Here is a 22,985-nt window from a genome sequence, read left to right on the forward strand (position 1 = left end):
TTTTTTATTGTCTAATTGGAATTTTAAAGCACCTTGACCTTAGAGACTGCTGGGGAGTCTCTAGGTTACTCCTGAATTATTAGCCAGAGGCAACTGCAATATCTACCAAAACAGACAAATCTATTAATTTGTACAAATACAGCTTAAAAATGGATTTTACTGCTTATGGTTTGTAAATTTGGAAATGATTTTAGATTTTCAGGTGAGTTGTGAAAAATATTGCAGAGAAACTTTCTATGCCTTTCTTCTGGAGATAGAAACTCACAAATCATAGAACAATTATCAAAACTAGGAAATAAACATCCATACAGCACTGAACTGTAGACCTTATTCAATTTCACCATTTTCCAATTCAGTTCTTCTAGTCTACTGCATGTAGTCTTTATGGCCTCTTTGGTCTCTGTTCTGTGTTGGTTCTTTCCTGTATTTCATGATTGCAACGCTGTTAATGAATTCTGGTAAATTAGACCTCTCAGTTTAGTTTTGTCTTAAATTTTCTCTAAGTAGATTAAATTCACATATTTTCATCAGGAATACTATGGAAGTGGTGCTGTATCCCTTTTCAATGCACCAGGCAATACCTGACTAGTTTTATGGCTCAAATTGACCTAGTTTTCGCCATACGGACTCTTTCATTTATGGTCCTGTGTCCTTCTGACTGCCCTGTCCTTTAGCACTTTAAGTTCATCTTGTATTTTCCTTTTCCCATATCTTGTATCAGCCTTCTCTCTAAGAATCTGTAGTTCACTTTACTGGAGAAGGATGTTAGAAATTGAGTCTAGGTACTATGTGTGCCCATTATTATTGAGTATCATTGCTCTCAGATTCTACTAGCAGGCATAACTAGGAAATACATGTATGTGCCTTTGTGAAACTATATGGTTATATATCAAATACTATGTATTAACAAATAACCCTGAATCCAATCCAATACCACAAAGTTTACTCAAGTCTTCCTTCCTGGCTGTTATCTAAAATGTAGCTACTTATTTGTTCAATTCTGCTATACCAAGAGAACTACTAACACCAGTGAGAAATAATGTACTCAATATAATATTTGTATATAGTTCCTTTGGTCTTTTTAAAATTATTTTTTGTTGGAGAATTTTATGCATATATACAATGTGTTTGGATCAAATGTATCATTCCATTCTCTTCCTTCCAGTTCTTCCCTTATTACCTGTTGGAGGGCTGTGGGAGTTGCAGCAGATGACAACTAGTATTCAGATGTCAGCCCACCAGAGGAATGATTCTCTGATGGAGGGGAATCCCATCTGGGAAAGGCTTGTGGGACCACTGACTCTGGAAACTGTTGTTCCTGTCTGTAATTTCACATGTGCAATTTCACATGTGTAATTTTACCTGCACTGTAGGGTGTAATCTCACATGTGTATACGTAATCTCATGATTGCATCTCAATCTTATGGGCACATATATCTGTGAATGGTCAGGAAGATGATTTATCATTTGTATAATTTTGATGTATAGAAAATATACGAGGATATGCTTCATAACTATTGTCCCATGAGGACTGTAAGACACTTAATTAAGCCTGCTTTGTTCCTTTAATCAAACTACACACAATTAGCTCATTTTTACCTCAGAGCAAGTTCAAACTAGACTGAATATTTCTGTAAATGGATCTTAAGCAAAGAACTGATATGCACAAGGTCAGAGCTACAGATGCCTAACCAAAGCAACCTAAAAAATCATGCCAATTCTTTGCTTGCCAAGTCTGGATGATAAAGACCTATGTCTTGCAGTTTGTCTCACTGGGCACTGTGCCCCTGGCCTCTGGTCGCAGTCTTATACTAGAAACCTTGGAACATTGTGTTGCCATGGTAAGTGGTTTGGTCCTTATAATTTACCCAAGGAATGTGCTATGAACAATGAGATGTAATTCTTGTAACTTTTTTCTTATTGCCTCAAGCCTCCTATAAAAATTTTTATTTAAGCTAGGTGAACAAAGAAGCAGGAGAGGAACTGAAGCAAAGGAGAGCTAGAAAGAATGAGAACTTAGAAGAAAATTAAAGGACAGAAGAAGAATAGGCAGAAAATAAACATGACCCGAACAGCATGTGTGAGACTTTATTCTGTATCCCTCATATAGAGGTACAGAAAAAACTTCAAGTTCAGTTTCACTACATTGTGGCGCTTTTCTTTGAACTCTAGGAATAGCTTTGAGAGCTGGCCTCTCAGGCTACTAATAATTATCCACAATTTTCATCTCTCAACTTCATGTTTTTATTTTAAAACTCACCAGGTCTACTTAATGCTGCATGCATGTGCGTGAGTGCAGGGCCATTTATTGGAGCATGGTTAGTTTCTCAAGGGCCACATCACTGGAAAAAACTGGTTTTCCCTCCTTTAGCAGTCATCAATTGTTCCTCAGTAAGAACTTTGAGCTCCCCTTGACCCATGCTGAGATTTTTGTCAGCTTGATTGTGCAGGTCTTGTGCAGCCAGTCAGTCACAGCTGCTATAAACACACATGTGCAATGTCCCTATCATATCTGGCAAATACTGTTTAGTGCAGATGTCTATTACCTTTTTGGCTCTAACAATATTTTTGCCCCTCTTCTGTAATGAGCCTTGTTCCACTTGGAGCCAAGCATTCCATAGTCTTTCATCCTATGCACACTGACCAGTTGTGGCTCTCTGTATTAACTGCCATCCACTGCAGAGAGCAGCAGAACCTAGGCTCTCAACAAGAACCACAAAGGCTAGTCATGGAGCCATCTCTCTAACTCTGAATTTGCTGGTATAAATGTCACATTCTATTTGGTAGCATTTTATAACTAATCATGAAATTGCATTTATTTGCAGTTTTCTTTGTACTGTGTTTACCTGATTTAGGTATCAGTCATGTTTGCTTCAGAAATGACCTATAGAGAATCCATTTCAATACTGTAATTTTTAGAAAACATCAGACTATCTAGTCTTTGAAGATTTGATCAATTTCTCCTGTGAAACACCCCACATTTTTTTTTAGAGAAGTGGCATCATACCAAGGTGAAGACAAAATAAGGATACTGGAGAGAGGTGGGATCATGTCCCTGCAGGGAGAGGAGAAGAATACGTTGCAGGTATCTTTCCTTGTTGGACTGTAGACACTGGTATCCATCAGGCTCTAGTTAGGTCTTCCATTTCTGACAGTCCCACTTTATATTCTATCTGTGTTCTATCTAGCACCCAGTGTGTCTTTCTCACAGGTGAAATCATGGGGGAAGTATGTATTCCAGCAATCAGAACAGAACTTGGGTATGTTGCTCTGCAGGCCACCAGCTTTTCTGTTCCAAGCCCACTGCCATAATGACCTACATGAGTGTAAAATAGTCTTTTGTGACTTTAAGCTTTCTTCTGTTTCAATGTAGGCATTCCCTATTTGAGAATATCAGCACTTTATTCATTTTCTCTTTTTGAAAAATATATTTGGGGCTAGAGAGATGGTCCAATGGTTAAGAGCACTTCAATTCCAAGCACCCACATGGTGGCTTACAACCATCGGTAACTACAGTCCTAGGGGACCCAGCACCCTCTTCTGGTCTCCATGGGCACCAGGCACACATGTGATGCACAGACATACATACAGACAAGAACGTTCATGCATATAAAATAAGTAAACTAAAATTTTAAAATGTACTTACTTTAAAATTATTTTTACAGTTAGTACATGTTGGGAGGCCCTGCTGGTCTGAGGCTGCAGTCTACCATAGCCTGGCAGCTTTCTCTAAGCTTGGAGATATGGAGGACTCCCTTCCCACTAGTGAGCGCTTCCAGCTCTCTTATCTGAAGGATGTTTCTAGGCCCAGAGGCCTGACTTATCTTAGGGTTGGTCCTTGACACAGTTCCCTGCAAATGCTCTTCCCCTCTGACCACATGGTAATTAGGCAAATGCTCTAGCCATTTTGATAGGGCTGTGCTTCCACTAACCCAGCTACATAATGGGAGTGTGCCACTTAGTGCAAATTAGGGTTTGTCCACTGGTTTTCCATTCCTATAGATTTCCTATACTCTGGAATAAAGTTGAGCAGATTCATTGACGTCATATCCCAGAGGGCTATCTCTGTCATACCCACAGCTGTCTGAGTCCTGTTCCCTGCTTCTGCTCCTTACACCCTCATGCATCAGTGGTTGACTATCCCGAGGAAGAAGCAGAACCATAAGTATACAAAGCAATGGGTTTCATTTAAGGCATTTTCATACATATAAGTCATTAGACTTTTGTTCTTACTCATCCCCTTCTTAGAATGCTTTTCCCTAGACTCCCTGTCCCACTGTTGCTTGTTCCCTTCTCTCAAAAAACCCTTCCCTTCTATCATATGCATTTCATTTTATTATCCTCTCTTTCCCTGAATCCCATAGCTCTCTTCTTCCATCTCACAGTGTCCTTTCTACTTTCACGGCACTCCTTCATGTATGTGCATGCTTACACACACACACACACACACACACACACACACACACACACACACACTTTTGGTTTTTTGAGACAGGGTTTCTCTGTGTAGCTTTGGAGCCTGTTCTGGCATTCACTCTGTAGACCAGGCTGGCCTTGAACCTGTCTCTGCCTCTGCCTCCCAAGTGCTGGGTTTAAGGGAATGAGCCCCCCACCCCCAGTTTTCTTTTGATCAAATTAGTTGTTGGTTTGTTTTGTTAATATTGTTACTATTACAATTTAAGCCTTTAATTCTACCACTTCAGATACAGAGGCAGGCAGATCTCTGTGAATTTGTGGGCACTTTGTGGAGTTCCAGGCCAGCCAGGGCTACATAGTGAGACACTGTCTCAAAATAAAGAAAAAAATCAAAACAAAAAAAGATTTCAATTTAGCAAAAGTACTATTGGTTTTCTATTCTCTGTCTCTTTAATTCTTGATCAATATTGGGGCTAGGCTGACAGGTACATGAAGGGTTAACTACACCACATTTTTTAAAATCCATTTGTATATGTTCAAAATCTCCATAACAAGACTGGGCAGGGTGATATATACCTGTAATCTTAGCACTCAGCAGTTTCAGCAGAAGGACTGTGAGTTCAAGAATAGCCTAAACTCCACAGTGAGTTTGAAGCCAGTCTTAGCTATATAGTGAAATCATTTTTCAAAAGCACTTTGCAGCTGGGCATGGTGGTACATACCTTCAATCCTAGCACTTGGGAGGCAGAGACAAGCAGATCACTTTGAGTTTGAGGCCTACAAAGTGAGTTCCAGGTCAGCCAGAGCTATATAAGGAAACTCTATCTCAAAAACAAAAACAACATAAAACACCCCCACATGAAACAGCCCTCCCCCAAAACCAAACCAAACATACCAAAAAAAAAAAAACCCTAAACTTTAAAGAATTGGATGGGTTATGTAGCTCAGCTTGTAGAGTGCCTAGCATATATGAAGTCCTGGGTTCAATGCCTAGCATCTCATAACCCATGTGTGGTGGTACATGTCTGTAATCCCAGTACTTGGGAGGTAAAGGCAGAAGGATCACAAGTTCAAGGTCATTCTTCCTGTCATCCCTGCTCCTCCCTCCAGGTCCCTTTTTCACTTTCATGCCTTTTGTTTTGTTATTCATTTATGTTAGCCATGGTTCTGTGTGTGATCACAGGTTTGGAACTATCTACAGGAGTTTGGCAGGCTTATCATTAGTTACACTACCACGGAAATGACTGTCCCTTCTTCAGAATCTATCAGTAGTCACTGATTCAGCAGCTAAGGTGTGCTAGTTAGTTTTTGTCTACAAATCTAGGCATATGTGGGAAGAGGAATCTCAACTGAGGAACTGCCTCCGTCAGACTGGCTTGTAGGCATGACTGTGGAGCATTTTCTAGATTAATGATTGATGCTGGAGGGTTCAACTCACTATGGGTGGTAGCCCCTCTGGTCAGGTGATCTTGAGTGGTATAAGATAGCAGGATGAACAAGCCATGGAGAGCAAGCCCATAAGCAGCTTCCCTGCACAGTTCCTGCCTTGACTTCCCACAATGGACTGTGATAGGGACATGTAAGCCAAATAAACCCTTTCCTTCTCAAGTTGCTTTTGGTTAATGCTTTATCATAGCAATGAAGAAGCGTATTAGGATAGAAGGTTATGGTTCCATGAGCCCCCTTCTTGAACCTTGGCTGGTGAAAGGCCCAGTCTTGTGTATGCCCAGTGCAAACAACTGCAGCTGCTGTGATACCCTATTTGCAGTGGCTGTGTCATGAAATGATAACATTTCACAGTCCTTCCTCTAATTTTCCAGCTCTTCCCTTCTTCATGCTCCCTTTTCCATGATGTTTTCTGAACCTCAGATGGTGTGGTGTAAATGTCCTATTTAGAGCTAAGCACTCAACAATCACTTATTCTCAGTATCCTGAGAAGTCATAATACTCATTTTTTCATGTGTGGTGAAAACATTTAAAACCTATTCTTTTTGTTTGTTTGTTTTTCGAGACAATGTTTCTCTGTATAGCTTTGTAGACCTGGCTGGCCTAGAACTCATGTAGATCCACCTGCCTCTGCCTACCTGAGTTCTGGGATTAAAGGTGTGAGCCACCACTGCTTGGTTTAAAACCTATTCTTAGGAATTTCCAAGAATATACATTACAGTCAGGCATGGTGGCACATGCCTTTACTCTAAGTACTTGGGAGGCAGAGGCAAGAGGATCTCTGAGTTTAAGGCCAGCCTGGTCTATAGAGTGAGTTTCAGAACAGCAATCTTGTCCCAAAACAAAACAAAACTAATAACACATTGCTGTTGATTATATTCAGTGTATTGTACAATAATCTCTTGAATATATGTCTATCTAAAAATTTGCATCCTTGCTGAACATCTTCCCCAGCACTATGGGTGACAAAAATTGGAGGATCACTGACGCTTGTTGGCTACTAGCTGAGCTCCAGGTTCAGGTAGAGAGCCTGTCTTGAAGAAATAAGGTGGAGAGTGACAGAGCAGGATGTCACCCTCTGGCCTCCATGAGTACAGAGTGTACATTCAACACACACACATTCTTTCTCTCTCTCTCTCTCTCTCTCTCTCTCTCTCTCTCTCTCTCTCTCTCTCTCTCTCTCTCTCTGCCTCTCTGTCTCTGTCTCTCTCAGATTCTTAGAGTGATTTATTGTACAGAAGAAGCAAATAATCTCTGGATTTGAAGGACTTTTCTGGTCATGGATCATTGCTACTTCAGTAATAACCCCAACTTCAGACCTGGGGTATAGTGCCATTCTTAAGGAACCTCAGTTAGCGTTTTCTTCCAGACTGGTATATAAGGGCTAAATAAAAACTTCTTAAAGTTGTTTTAGATTTGTTTATTATTTTATGTGTATGAGTGTTTTGCCTGCATGTATGTCTTGTGCACTGACCGTATGTCTGGTGCACAGGCCAGAAGAGGATGTTGAAGCTGCCATGTGGGTGCTGGGAATCAAACCTGGGTCCTCTGCAAGAGCAGCATTGCTCTTAACCACTGGGCCAATGGTGGTTATTGGGGCTCCATCCCAAAATATACTTATGGTTCTGAGATATATCCTTTCTACATGTAGAAGATTTTTTTTGTAAACAAAAGATTTTAACATCTCAGAGACAAAAGAAAAAAATGAGAAGTGTACCGTTGCTTTATTTATTTGGCTCCATCAGTGAAAATTATTCTATATGTGTGAGTACTCTGGATGAGTATGCATCCTATGCAAATAATATGAATTATGGATCTCCCTGAAATCCAGAGATAGTAATAGGGCCCATTGCCCTTAACCTAAATTATTCCTAGGCTGGTGCTCTGACAGGCAGGCTTTGTGTCTTTTTTTCCTCCCCTACAAGTACTTGGTATGTTATATAGCATAGGTTGCATCTTCTTGCTCAGTATCCTAGTGCCAGGATTACAGGCAGGCATTAGCATTCACTACCATGTACAGCTTCTTCCTATTCTAATCTTATGTGCGAATACATCTTGTGGAAAAACCAAGGAGCCATGTTTGGTAAGTGTTTAAATCAAAGAGTCAAGATTCCCCGAGTGAAGACTCCAGAGATCATGACAATTGATGTGACAGACTTTGATGATTCCCCATGGAAGGTCTCACTCAACTGGGAAGAAGATGGGAAGTGGGGTGTGGGGTGGGGAGCATGGGAGGATGGGAGGTAGAGAGAACTGGGATTGATATGTAAAATAAGGTTGTTTCTGATTTAAATAAAAAAATTGTTAAAAAAATAAAAAAGATGTATTTATTTACTATGTATAGTATTCTGCCTGTATGCCAGAAGAGGGCACCAGATCTCATTATAGATGGCTGTGAGCCACCAAATGGTGTTCTGGGACTTGAACTCAGGATCTCTGGAAAAGCAGCCAGTGCTCTTAACCTCTGAGCCATCTCTCTAGGCCCTTTCAAGCTATCTTTTCAAATTCTAAAGTTTCATAAGATGTTTCAGTGATTACTGTGCATGATCGAGGAGGAGGCTGAATGTAGCAGAAACAGCCCCGTTTTGTCTATCTTATACTATGGGTTCTATTTTAGATTTCACTTAACAAAAAATTTTACTACTAAAATAAATTTAAAAACCATTCTTTGCAATCTGGTCTCTAGATGTACGCAGCTCTACTGACATAGAATTATAGTTGCACTTTAAAATGGAAAAAAAAATCGTCTTACCAGTCATGGTGATGTGTACCTTAATCCTAGCATTTGGGATTAAGAGTTTGATGTTAGCCCAGGCTATACTGTAAGACCCTGTCACTAACAAACACACAAACAACCCCAGAACCAATTAGCCAACCAGCCAATCAAACAAACAACCCCCACCTTCCAAACTCCAAAAATAAATCCCATTTCTAAAAGGTCCTAAAAATCACCTGAAGTAAAGGAATAAAATCCTCCTGTTCCAGATAGCTGCAGTTGGGCTTTGCCAGGAGCCAGATGAACTTAGAGGCATCATCATGATGGTTATTTAGCAACCTACAATAGAAACACTGGTTAGAAGATCTGCTACTCAGAACATACAATGCCTACACATTTTAATTTGATTTGATTATTATTTAGATTAAGAGTCAAGGATGTGGTGGCACACACCTATAATCCCAGGATTCAGGAGGCAGAGGGCCAGTGAATCTCTAAGTTCAAGGCCAGCCTGGTCTACAGAGGGAGTTCCAGAACAGCCAGTTACAGGATGGTAAACTTTCTTTCTAGAATGTTGGTGAGTTGAGACTATGGGGTAAAATGAACTGATATAGATAAAATATACTTAGTGGGGAAGGCCCATTCAGTTTAGCATTGGACATCTAAAACCAGAGTTTCTGAGCTAGCAAGAAGGAAATAGCTCAGGCAGACTACTCTGTACTATAGAAGACAGGAAATTCTTGTTAGCTTGATATATACATGGCCAGCCTGACGGGGGCTTTTAAACTTCGACTTTTAGAGAACAGGCTTCAGTCCTCTGTTAAGTCTTCTAAGTTCCTAGAATTCTTCACCTCCAACTATTTTCTGGGTTTTCCATATACTTTGACAGAAAAGTCAAAACACCAAAAAAAAAAAAAAAAAAAAAAGAAAGAAAGAAAGAAAGAAAAGCAAAATGTAAAGGCTTTTCAAAGTAGTCCTTTTCCTGGATTTGTGTGTGTATGTGTGTGTGTGTGTTAAAATGGTGGTACCAGTTTAAGTTATCTGGGTGTGAAACCTTGAAGTCATTTAAAATGTTCTTCTATTTCTAATTCTCTATATCCAATAATTAACTCCAAATTTTCTGATTTTCCTTCATTAGTCATTTATTGAATGTTAAACGTATGTCAGGTATTGTATCTGGCCTTGAATGAGCTTGGTTAAAAGAAGATAAGACAGAGTTTTATTCCCTATGAGAAGTATACAGTCCAGTGTTTGGTTACCTGTGGGATCAGACTACTGTGGAACAGCCATGGTATTTAGTAACGAGTACAAGGTTATCATGAAAAGATAGAGGCCTGTGAGACTTCCTGCAGAGTGAATTAGGAAAGAAGGGTGTTACGATAAGGAGGGCAGCACACACATGCCTGGTGTGAGATTCATATAGCATTTGGGCAACAGAGAGTTCGGAGCCAGTAAGAGGAGGGGGCATATGCAAATAAAATCTAAGAAGGTCTCTTTTGTATTAGGTCACGAATGTGCTCTATAGAAGAATTTTAACTGGGAGAGTGACATAGTCAGATGTGGTTTTCAGAAACAGTAAGTGTGAGGCTTTAGGAGTCTGAGCATGGACAATGCAAAAGGGGACATCTGGGAGAAAAGAGAGGATATGGTGTTTTATAGGTACATGAGTGAGAAGAAAGGTGAAGTTAATCACAATTGCCAAGGCTCCAGCTGAGACCTTTAGATCCCCAGGAAGACTGGGGGCCTGAAGAAATTTTCCTGCAAATGCTCTGGACAACTGCTCTGCAAGTTTTGGGCATTTTAGACCCAGGGTGACTGCTAGGGAGGGTTCCAACAGGCTTCAGGGCTCATCTAACTTTTCAGTGTGACAATTTTAAAACAATCTTTGATTATACAAGTCACTTACTAAAAATGTACAGTACTTTACCACTTATCTGCCATTTAAATGTGTAAGTTTAAATGTCTACACTGGGCATTTAAGGCCCTCTGTCACTATGCTAGAGGATGCCTACTCACTTATCTTACTACTGTGCTAAATCAAACTTCCCCTCCAGGCAGCTGGCCTTTATGTCATTCTCATGCTGTTCTGTTCTTCTTTAAGACCTAGCTAAATAACTACTTCTTTCAAAAACCTCTCTACAACTGCACTCCTTTCTGATCTCTCTCCTCGCTATACTTAAATGTGCCATGGTACTGTTGGTTTTTTTCTTTGAAAACTAAAATAGTGGTCGCTTTTTTATATACACAAAGGACATGATTCAGTGACTTATACATAGAACACTCTCAAAATGTTAGTGATCTAACAAATACCATACTCATTTTGTTTTGGGCTAAAGTCAGACATTTATATTTATCCTTACTGTTCTTATTGTTACTGACTGTATGCAAGGCCCCAGAAGTTAAATAAACGTACATTACAAAGGAAGATTAGTGCACTGTGGGCTTATGAAAACAACCTCATAGGATTAAAAAATTGATGGAATGGAAAGTGGTGAGGTTTTTTTGTTTGTTTGTTTTGTTGTTTTTTTGAAACAGGGTTTCTCTGTGTAGCTTTGGAGCCTGTCTTGGAACAGCTCTTTAGCTCTTGTAGACCAGGCTGGTCTCGAACTCACAGAGAGCCACCTGCCTCTGCCTCCCAAATGCTGGGATTCAAGGTGTGCACCACCACTGCCCAGCTAGTGGTGAGATTTTTAAAGAGGAGCACCTATATATATTGGTTTTTCCGAGGCAGGGTTTCTCTGTATTGCTTTGAAGCCTGTCCTGGAACTCAGTCTGTAGACCAGGTTTTTAATATATTTTTTAAGAAAAAGATTACATGAAAACAAACACAGAAGCAATACAACAGATAAAAAATAGTCTAAAAAGACAAAAGTCACATGATTCGTTTATTTTTTAAATCAAAAACATGAGATAGAAAAGGCGATCTACAGTTTTTTGTTAACCCTAACCCTAACCTTATGGCTGATAAGCTCCATAAGGCAAGATATTTTAAAAATGAGACTTTTTAAAAAGCCATAAAAGATGAAGAATAGCATAGCTCTTCTAAACTAACCATAGTGCTTTTAGGACAAGTGTTTTGTTAGTGATAAATAACCCACTGATATGAATCATAGGAGTAAGTAAGCAGAGTGGGCTGGAGAGATGGCTCAGAGGTTAAGAGCACTGGCTGCTCTTCCACAGATCCTGAGTTCAATTCCCAGCAACTACATGGTGGCTCACAACCATCTACAATTCAATCTGGTGTCCTCTTCTGGCATGTGGACAGAACACTGTATATGTAATAAATAATAATAATAATAAAAAGAGTAAGTAAAGGAGTCCTAGAGGAGTTCTGCCCCAAAGTTGGTGTTCTAGGAATGTAAAAAAGGATGTGGAGCTATGTCTTCCCCTAAAAACTGTCCTGGCTCTAAGGGCAAGAGATCTCTGAGTGTACAAATAAAATGGGCAGCAACATGGGGCTAGGAGGCGAAGAGAAGGAGGGGAGAATTTTAAGGTGCTCATTCTAAAACCAACTGACAGGCATTCTGACAAGAGGGAAATGATCTCCTTATGCTTATGATTTCTGTATTTAATTTTAGTTTTAAAAATTCTATACAGAGCTTATTACTGGAGCGAATCAGGAAGCATCTATCTATCTATCTATATATGCCAAAATGTTTTAATGCTATATTATCACTTGCCATTTGTTCTTTGTGCTTGACTACTTTTGGACTTAAGAAAAATAATAGTATCTAGAGTGTAGCTCAGGCTAGACAGGAACTCATAGTAATCTTTTCTCCAAAAGTGCTGGGATTACAGGCAGGAGCCATCATGGCTTAAACATTTTAATATACTGTGTTTGGAACTGAAATTGCTTTATATGAAGATTGCAAAAAAAATGAAGAACTAAAACCCCTTTCCTAGGGATGGAAACTCAAACCATCATTCACTTAGTATCCTTAAACTTGAATATCACACCTTCCTTACCGAATCGGGCTTTTCAATAGCAGTTTTAGAGGGACTCCCACTAGAGGGCACCCAAACCATTTTAGTAACTGACAATGTACACTCATTCACTAGGATTCTTTTTTTTTTTTAGGTCTCAATTTCTTTTTTCTTCCATATTTTTTATTTAACTTTTTATGCATGTCACTTTCAGTTCCCTCTCCCTCCCCTCCTCCCCCACCTCCCCAGTCCTCCCAACCCCTCACCCCCACTCCATCCCCCCTCCATTCTCCAGGGAGGGCAAGGGCCTCCATGAGGGATTTCCAGAGTCTGTCACATTGTCCCGGGAATAGCCCCAGGTTCTTCCCCATATGTCCAGGCTGAGACAGCATCCCTCCACATGGTATGGGCTCCCAGAGTCCTTCTGTATGCCAGGAATAAATACTGCTCCACTCTCCCAGGTCCCACAGATTGCCAATGCCTCCTCTCTGTCACCCAGGTTCGGTGGGAGGATGTCTGGATCATTCCCATGCTGGCCCCCCAGTCATCAGTCTGGGGTCCATGTGATGCCCCTTGTTTAGGTCAGCTGCCCCTGTGGGCCTCGCCAGCCCAATCCCGATTCCCTTGGTCATCACTCCTCTTTTACCACATCAGAGATGGAACTCTGTGACTTGCCCATCATGGCTTCTTGTTCATTGACTTTTTGCAGAAGTTGTTTTTCCCCAGAGATGGTGATTCATTTCAATAAAGGGACTTGGCTGCAATGGCCGTCACCGCTGTAGTGCTCTAGCTAATTGAAAAATGTCCACCCTCTCTGAGACAGTGTTAACTAAAAACTAGCTGTGACTCTCACAGTAAGCTTGTAAATCAAACTGGACACAAGCTGTCCTTTGCTATAGTCAGTCCCAGGTTCTCATACTGCCCGAGAATATTAAATATGCAATATCAACAGATGTATTTCCTGTGATTAGGTCTAACGTCTCTTCTATTAGACTATCTCATTTATTTTTATCCCCTAGCTTGTTCACAGCTTTCTCTTAATCATCACAAAACTTGCTGGTTTCCTAGACTGCTAGGTGATTTTTTTTTTTTTTTGCAAAAAATACTGACTGAGCTCAGTGACTAAAGATGCCTCTGAAAAGGGCTATGTTACTTATTTACTTGTTTAACTCCTAGTTTATGTTCTAGATGAGGACTTTTCAGGGCCAGGCATCTACCCGGATAAAGGAAGATAGTTGAAGCCAGACCATCTATAAATTTTAAGTTCTTAAATCCTACTACTGTTTTTATATACCAATTAAAAACAAAAATCATTTCTCTCAGTTCAAATTCTGATCTTGCTATTGGGAAAGGGAAAGACCAAGATGAATTCCCTACTATGTTTTTTCATTTGTTCTTGTGACAGGGCCTCACTATATATTCCTGGATGGCCTGGAACTTGTTATATAGATTGTGTTGGAAGGTTCCTACTATTCATGCCTTAGGATCTTTTCTTGTTCCATGTTCTGGAATACAAGAATACCAAGGAGAGGGGCACAGAAGTTGGGAGGAGGGTTAGAAATGATATAGTATTGAAAGCCGGGCATTGGTAGCACACACCTTTAATTCCAGCACTCGGGAGGCAGAGGCAGGCAGATCTCAGTGAGTTCGAGGCCAGCCTGGTCTACAGAGCGAGTTCCAGGACAGCCTCCAAAACAATACACAGAAACCCTGTCTCGAAAAATCAAAAAAAAAAAGAAAAGAAATGATATAGTATTGATGTATGAAATTCTCAAAATATTTTTAATAATAAAAAATGCCCAAGGACAAATGCTTTTTCCTGTTAGTTTATGTTTGTTCATTAATACTTTCCCCCCTTTTTTTCTTTGTGCTATTTCTAGCTTCTCTTTTACCTCTAATTATATGCACATTTAAAAAGGGATATTCTTTACACTTTATCTGGCTGTTCTTCTATGCTATAGGAGAAATGGACCAGTGACGTTGTAGTGTTATCCAGATGGTGTAGATCCTCCTAGGGCACTTATATTCCTTGGCATCTGGACAACTCAGAAGAGATTCAGGAACACAATGGCTAAACCCCACTGGGACAACATGGAGCAACTGTAGCCTCTGGCTTGGACGTAGTTCTTTATGGTTTGCTAACTGGTAGTGTCTTATACACCCTCACCACTTCAGTCCTAATGTAATGAAAAAAGAATGTGATTTATTGATAGATTTTTTTTTTTCGAGACAGGGTTTCTCTGTATTGTTTTGGAGCCTGTCCTGGAACTGGCTCTGTAGATCAGCCCGGCCTCGAACTCACAGAGATCTGCCTGCCTCTGCCTCCCGAGTGCTGGGATTAAAGGTGTGCGCCACCAACGCCTGGCTATTGATAGATTTTTAAGATTAGGAATGCATTTACTGATCACTAATTTTGTTTCCAAACATCACACAACTAACAGTCTTTAGGTAGTGACTTGGTTAAGGTTTCTATTCTGTAAAGAGATACCAAGACCATGCCAGTTCTTACAAAGGAAAGCTTGTGATTGGGTGGCTTACAGTTTCAGAGGTTTAGTCCATTATCATCATGGTGGGACACGGTGGCATGCAGGAAGACACTGTGCTGGAGAAGGAGCTGAGAGTGGAGAAGGAGGTACATTTTGGTCATGTAGGCAACAGGAAGTGGTCTGAGATACTGGGAGAAGCATATACGAGACCTAAAGCTGACTCCACAATGACACACTTCCCTCCAACAAGACAACACCTACTATAATAAGGCCACACCAGATATATATATTATATATATAAAATAGAGCTACTCCCTTTGGGGACCATTTTCTTTCAAATCACCACAGGTAGTATGAAGGGATTAGAAGGAACCTCTTAAGTTTAATTTTGCTGATATTTTAATGTGTATTTTAAATAGTAAGTGGATTGCATTTCAGTTTTACTAGGAGAAGGGTATTTAGGTCAGAAAGGGTGAGGCCATGTATAAAGAAGGGTTTTCAGTTAAAAGGGAAGACTGGCTGTGCTAGCTAAGCCTAGCACTATGTCAACTAGACATACAAACTAGAGTTATCTGAAAGGAGGGAAACTCAATGGAGAAGGTGCTTCCGTAAGATCCAGCTGTGAGGCATTTTCTCAATTAGTGATCAGTGGGGCAGGGTTCAGTCCATGGTGAGTGGAGCCACCCTTAGTGATGGTACTTCGTTCTGTAAGAAAGCACGCTGAGCATATCAGGGAAAGCACACTAGTAAGCAGGTCTCCTCCATGGTCTCTGCATCAGCTTCTGCATCCAGGTTCCTGCTCTGTTTGAGTGTCTGTCCCAACTTCCTTCAATGATGAACAGGAGTATGGAAGTACGATAACCCTCTCCTCCCTTACTTGCTTTGGTCATGGTGTTTCATCACAGCAATAGAAACCCTAACTAAGACACTGGCCCTCATCTCCTAAATCAGAGTTTACCTAGCATGCATAAAGTCTTGGGTTCAGTCCCCAGCCCTGCACACACCCAGTGTGTAATCCCAGACTTTGTGAAATGGAAGCAGGAAGGTCAGAAGAGCTAAGTTATCACTGGCTACCTACTGAGCCCAGTCTGCCTGAGCTCCATGAGACCTTGCCACAAAACAAAACAATTTCTAATAGCATACAAGGAAGGGATTTAAAGAAAATGTTGGGCTTGAATTTGAGATACTGTATCAGAATTTTAATAGTCAAGAATATTTCATAAATAATCTAGTCTTTTGTTCCTCAGCTATCAAAAAAGTGATTATTAAAATCTGTAAGACTATAGTGATTTTGATTAAAAAACCAAATATAATTTTCCATTGGATTATTTAAGACTGTAACTATATTTTTCTTTTTTCTTTTATTCTGGTGTGTGTGTGTGTGTGTGTGAGCATGTGTGTGAGTGTGTGTGTGTGAGCATGTGTGTGTGTGAGCATGTGTGTGTGTGAATGGTGCATTCACAGGGATGTGCAGGTACACGTGCATGTGCCATGGTGGCTAGAGGACATTAGTTTTCTACCTCTTTATCTTTTCACGTTATTTCTTTATAATGGGGCCTGTCACTGAACCTGAAGGGTTAAGTTTCCACAAGGCTAGATGGCCAATGAGCTCCTGGGATCTGCCTGTTTCTGTAACCCACAACATTTGGGTTACAGGTTCACACAGTCATGCCTGTTTTTTTTATGTGGGTTCTGGGATTTGAACTGGTTTTCATATTTGCACTCTTATCCACAGAACCATCTCTCCAGCCTGCAGAAGTGCTTTTCTTGTGATACAAATAGTTCTTCCTTTAAAGGAGACTATTTATTTACTTTTATCATTGCTATTGGATTAAAATCCTGAGTCTCTACTTTTATAGGTAAAACCAAGAAAGAAACTGTTAAGTTAATAGCTACTTTAAAAAGTATTTCTGCAGATTTGCTTTACTGTTTAAAGATGCAGAAATAATTAAAAAATGATGTGTCATGGAGGGCCTCACTCTCCCTGGGGATCGGAGTGGAGACTGGGTGGGGAACTGGGGTGCCTGATGGGGAGGGCAGGGAAGGAGGGGAGGGAGAGGGAGCTGGGACTGACATGTGAAACAACAGGCTTGTTTCTAACTTAAATAAAAAAAAGGAAGAGGAAAAAAATTATGTGTATGATGTTTTTGTCTGTATCACATGCATGCCTGGTGCCTGAGGAGGTCAGAAAAGGGCTATGGATCTCCGGGAACTGGGATCCAGATTTCTGTGAGGGTGCTGGAACTCAAACCAAGGTCATCTAATGGAGTAGTCAGTCTCTCTAGTCCCCTACCCCCCATTTTGACACAGGGTCTTTATTAGGTAGTCTTGGCTAGCCTAGATCTAGCTATGCAGACTAGGCTGGCTTCAGACTTACAGATTTGTTTGCCTCTCTCCCTAGTGCTGAGATTAAAAGGAATGTGTGCCATACTTGGTATTGTTTAAAGGCAAAAAAGACAAAAGTTTGTGGCAAAGAACTTGTGGGTATAAATGGTAATGAATCATAGAATTGTCCTTATTGAACTGTAAGACACAAGGAAAATAAAGTAACTAATAAGATGAATAGCATTTATAAGGACCACACAATTCTTTGTGGTCTCGGAATGACTGCTCACATACTTACTGTTTCCACAAGGCAATGAATGACTGTGCTGTCACAAATCCAGCCTTCTCTCCTCCTGCAGCCCTGAACATGGGGGCTTTCCAATAGAGTGGACAGCCACAGATCTGCAGACAAGAACATACAGAGTAAGCTAAGCGAAGGGATGACATGCCCAAAGAAGAGACACTGACTCTTACCTGTCATGCCACAGTGGGTAAAGGGACTGTTCGATGAGAGAGAGGAGAGGGAGAAGGAGAGACAGCAGAAGAACAAATAGAGGACTACATGTTTAGTGAAGAAAGTGGAAAGTCATTTTTTCCCAAATTAATTACCCCTCCTAACAGCTAAAGAAAACCAGTATGTCTCCCTGCCACTCTTACATATTTTTCTACCTTCTAAAAAGAAGTGTCTAAACTTCTGGTTGTATATGTTCTTTATTTCCTGAATAGAAAAAGTAGTCACTTTTGTTAGAAGGTCACTTGCTGTTAAAACATTATGAAACTCAAGGTTTACAACACAACACAACAACAAACAAAAAACTAAACTAGAAAAGGGACTGTAGAGATGGTTCAATGGCTAAGAAAGCATAATGCTCTAGCAGAGGGCCAGAGATGGACTCCTGGCACCCATATGGGTGTTTCACAAGTGTCTATAACTCCAGCTCCAAGGCTATCTGATACCTCTGACTTCTGAGGGCATCTTCACGTACATGTATATGTGAGGGTCAGAGATGGACTCCTGGCACTCTTATGGGTGGTTCACAAGTGTCTACAACTCCACGTAAATGTATATGTGACACACACACACACACACACACACACACACACACACATCTGATAGACCCTCTTCTGAAAATTCTAAACTGTGCAAGAAAACAGCTATCAAGTCTATGTAGGTGATTATAATTCACTTAAGGCGAGAAACAAAAATGTTATTTATGTTAGAAAGTAATGATAATGCAAGTAACTATGCATTATAAAAATCTTAGTAAGAACTTAGAATAAAACTTTAAGACCCTAAAAAGCACTAGCTTTTTTTTCTGCTAATAAAATGTTCTGCCTTTTAATTTAAAAATTTCCTTAAATACTGTCCATTTACTCTTGTAAGAAAGAGTTCTTACTAAATTATCAGTTTTTCCTTAGAGGGAAAATTTATTTTCAATAATCAAGAACACATAAGTATTAGTAGAGAATGACTTCAAATTTTCCTATTTTTGTATAAACATGGAAAGCATGTTTCCAATCTAGAATTCTGTGAAGGAGGAGTCACATCTTGTTAAAGATAAAGGCACTTTCATTGTACACCATTATTGTACAAAGGAATGATTTTCTTTCAAAGGTAGACTAGATGTCTATCTACCTTGGGGTTAGGGGAAGTTGCTTCCTAGTTGGACATTGTCTATCCCAGGACTGCTGCTAGTTCATGCTAGAGAAGAAGATGTGCAAAGCAGGATTCAAGGAAAGGGAGGTCAAAACAGACCAGGCAGAAAGACTGCTGCCTCCAGGAACAATGAAGTTTATTCCACAAGCAGAATAGAATTTAGGGTTACTTGAGAACTAGTGTGGTGGTTCTAGTAAAGCAATGGCTACCTGAATAGTCCTCCTATATTGGGAAGGTCATTCTCTTTGGCTGAGAATGAAACTTAAGAGACACACATTGAGCAGTGAGTAAGGACAGTGACACATAACTAGCCAGCCCGATGAGCAGAATCAACCCTGCCAAAAAATTCAGTGACATGTTGCAGGCTAGAGCGTATTACAACCAGAATTTAAGACTGCTTAAGTCCAGAGGTTGAAAGCTTCTCCTGAGGTCAAGAATGAGAAATAGTATTGCTTAGCCGCCATGAGATTTTTGTCTATTACAGAAATTATGGTTGCTATGATACAGGGTAGGTAAACGGTCAAATCCATCTTCTCCAATCCCAGGCCCACTTTTCATTTTCTAAGGAAATGGTCCTCGGTAGCCTTAGTGACAGGATATTGGCTGTGGAGGAGCCACAGATACAAAGCACAGAGAGAACTGCAAGTTTTCCTAGTTAGGTTTAATTGTTAACCTGACACAGCCTGGAGTCATGTGAGGAGAAAGTCTTTATTAAATAATTGGTTAAATCACACTGGCCTGTGGGCAAGTCTGTGGGGGATTATCTTGATTATTAATTGATGAAGGAGGGTCCAGCCTACTGAGGATGCACTATCCTTAGGCAAGTGATCTTGGATTGTATAAGGAAGCTAGATGAAACACTGACCAGACAGTGAGACAACAAGTAGTGTTCTTCACAGTTCTTGCCTCTAGGTGCTTGCTTTGAATTCCTGCTGTGAAGAGTCTCAATGATGAATTGTAACTTGGAAGTTTAAGCCAAATAAACCCTTTCTTTCCCAAGCTGTTTTTATTACAGCAATAGGATTAAAAAAAAAAGCTAACACAGAAGTAGCTTGCCAAAAAGTTTGAAATGCTACCCATGTGGGTCAGTCATGAATTTTTCAGAATTAGAAGAGGAGAATCAGGAGAGTTACCAACTTCAGCTGAAGTCCTCCCAGGAGATGCTTGCCACCTTTTGTAGGGCAATTTCTATTACTAAACAACTTTCATTCCCTTGGGTTAAGATCTTTTTTCCAAAACCTATTATTATTATTCTGCTAAAGGAACATACCAATAAAATTATTCCTAATACATATTGCTATACCCATGGATCAGTGTATCACTCAACCCTCATCAGAGAAGCTTCTTGCAGCAGATGAGAATTAACACTAGTGGACAATGTGTCCAGAGTGAGAGACTTCGGAGCACTAAGTTCTAAATGGGTTGTCTTCATCAAAGCTCTCCTCTCGAGGCTCAGGAATCTATATTGAGAAGGGAGCAGAAAGATTATAAGAGCTAGAGGTAATGGACGACTTCCAGGGAATAGGGTCTTTAGACACAACAGGACTGATGTATATATGAACTCATAGAGACTGTGACAGCACAAGTTCAAGACAGCTGGGGTCCCAGCACTGAGAGGGGGATGTAGACACAAGATCCCACTCCTAACTAAGAAACTATTTGCAATTGATACCTACTGGCAAAGGGAAAACCAGTTTTCTCCAGTGTCACTGGGTATATCAACCACACTCCATGGTAAGCCCTATACCCAGGAGTAGTTGACCAACACAAAATGAACTCCATTGCTTTTGCGGTGGGCTTTTTGTTTCCTATTATCATTTTCTGTCTTGTAAGTATTTTGGTTGTTTATTTTGATTTTTGTTTTGTATGTGTGTGTATATTTATTAGTGTGGTGTGTGTGTGTGTGTGAGAGAGAGAGATAGAGAGAGAGAGAGACAGACAGAGAGAGAGTGAGAGAGAGAGAGAGAGAGAGAGAGAGAGATATTGCACATAAAGTTGGAGGCAAGACTTGGGAGGAGTTGGAGGAGGGAAAACATTATTAAAATATATTGCATGAAAAAGAATTTTAAATAAAATACAGACTAGGAAAAAATAATTTACTAGCTGAAAATAATGAGGCAGAAAGGCATCAAAATTCCTGTCTGTAAGTGAAGGGAGAAAAAAAAACTTTTCTCCCTATGACTGCGGTTAAAGTGCAGGTCTGTAAATTGAAGGGAAACAGAAAAGATTTTTTTCTTCCTATAACTACTGTTAAAGTGCAGGTATGTCAGTTCATAAGGGATAGTATAAGTCACCAAGACATTAATACATGAACTCATTATGATTCAAAGGCAAAACCCCAAAGATAAAATTTAACAATGAAAATACTTTGAAATAGATTAGAAAAGGTCATCCTTTTCTGATAGTACCTGAGTACCCAAGTGTTAGGTGGCCCTAGCAGACAATTGTCAAAGGGAAAAAATGGGAAATGTAATGATGCCAAGGCTGTGGACCTATGGTGAGTTTAAGGAAACACATGGTTGGCTGCATTTGTTGAAAGTAAATGAATTAAGGTAGCCCCAGGAGATCAGTAAGAACCTGGAAAGTGACATAAACCTGAGGGCACCTAACAGGGTTTTTAGTAACACAGGAGAGAATTAACCAGTGTGAAGACTCTGTGACACAGGTGACAAGTGACATAGAAAATACATTTAGCAAACAGCTTTAGAAGAGCCAAGAGTAATAATAAGATGGTAATTAAAGTCAGCTGAGTAAGAAAACTTGACTAACACCTATAATTTGATCTAAGAATGGCCCAACAACAAAAAGAACCTGAAGCAAGGCTGTTTTGATACACACAGGAAATTATTTAATATCTGTCATGTCCTTTGAGTATTTCAAAGTGGTTTCAAGGCTATTATTTCATTGGGTGTTCACATGATTCCCCATGCAGAAGACAGTAGGTATTTTTATTTGTATCCTACTTTGTAGAAGACAGTAAAAGTGCCCCCTAAAAGTCACAGAATTAGTTCAGATGGTACTAAGCCCCCAGAAGAAAGGAGCTCGAGGGCTTTGCAAGCTCCAGATGAGTTTTTTCTTCAGTTTTACAGTTTACTGGAGGCCCATTTGTCTCTGACAATTTTTTCCATGTTGCTCAGTTTCCATGTCTACACTACCCTGCTAGGTTTATTTTCTATTCACTTTTTCCCCATCATCACTTGAAGGTATGTGAACATATTATAAAGCACACACTAAAAATTTAACCAGACAATTAGTGGATATTAAGTTCTCTGTGGCTGTGTGAAGTCTAAGATGAATGGGCTAAACTATACCAACAGATGTTGATTTCATAAACATGTTTCCTATGCACTAAAACACTGACTCCTGTCTTTATAGTTACACTTATATGCCATCAAGAGTGGGTTACAAACACAAGCTGGTTTTCCAAACATCTTTATAAACTGCAAGAAACCGTAAACATTCTTTACTGCTTTGAAAATCTCCTCCCTCCCTGTTCTTTAATGGCAGCCTGTCTTCTCCCTTTCCTACATTAACCTGCTGCAAGACAATGGGCAGTAAGTGCTAGAGACACAGATGACTGTCTCATGCAAAAGAAGACGGTAAAGAATGCTGAAAATAAAGATCATTTAGTTAAGTGCTAAGAAACTGGGGCCAGAAAAGCTAGCTTAAGTAAAATTAGGTAGCTGGAAGATACAAACAAATTTTTTAAATAAGTGGTTTTAAGACTAAAGAGACAGTGCTGGAAAGCCGTTGGCTCAGTGGCTAAATGAACAAACTACTCTTTCAGAGGATCTGTTTGGGTCCCAGTACTCACATCAGGTGGCTTATAACCTGTAACTCAAGCTCTAGAGATCTGATGCACTCCTTCTGGCATCTTTAGGAACACACACACACACACACACACACACACACAAAGGAATAAAGAGACAAAATTTAATACAACTATCTGATAAAGCATAAAAAACAAAACAAGTTCAAATCCAGCTTGGCTTATAGCTGTCTTAACGAACAACAA

General features: G+C 40.0%; 1 protein-coding gene across 6 annotated transcripts in view; it reads right to left on the reverse strand.

Annotated features, from left to right (window-relative positions):
• The window catches only part of Ppp2r3a (protein phosphatase 2 regulatory subunit B''alpha), a 138,824-nt gene that overhangs the window by 50,517 nt on the left and 65,322 nt on the right, over positions 1–22,985 (reverse strand). For all 6 annotated transcript variants that reach the window (XM_040740037.1, XM_040740035.1, XM_040740038.1 and 3 more), the window contains 2 exons: positions 17,612–17,715; positions 8,815–8,917 (listed from right to left, as the gene is read on the reverse strand). In XM_040740037.1, coding sequence (XP_040595971.1) covers positions 8,815–8,917; positions 17,612–17,715 — 207 coding nt within the window. The remainder of the gene's footprint in view (positions 1–8,814; positions 8,918–17,611; positions 17,716–22,985) is intronic.

This window comes from Mesocricetus auratus, unplaced genomic scaffold, assembly GCF_017639785.1.
Source record: "Mesocricetus auratus isolate SY011 unplaced genomic scaffold, BCM_Maur_2.0 Super-Scaffold_100691, whole genome shotgun sequence".
In the NCBI taxonomy this organism is placed as follows: domain Eukaryota; kingdom Metazoa; phylum Chordata; class Mammalia; order Rodentia; family Cricetidae; genus Mesocricetus; species Mesocricetus auratus.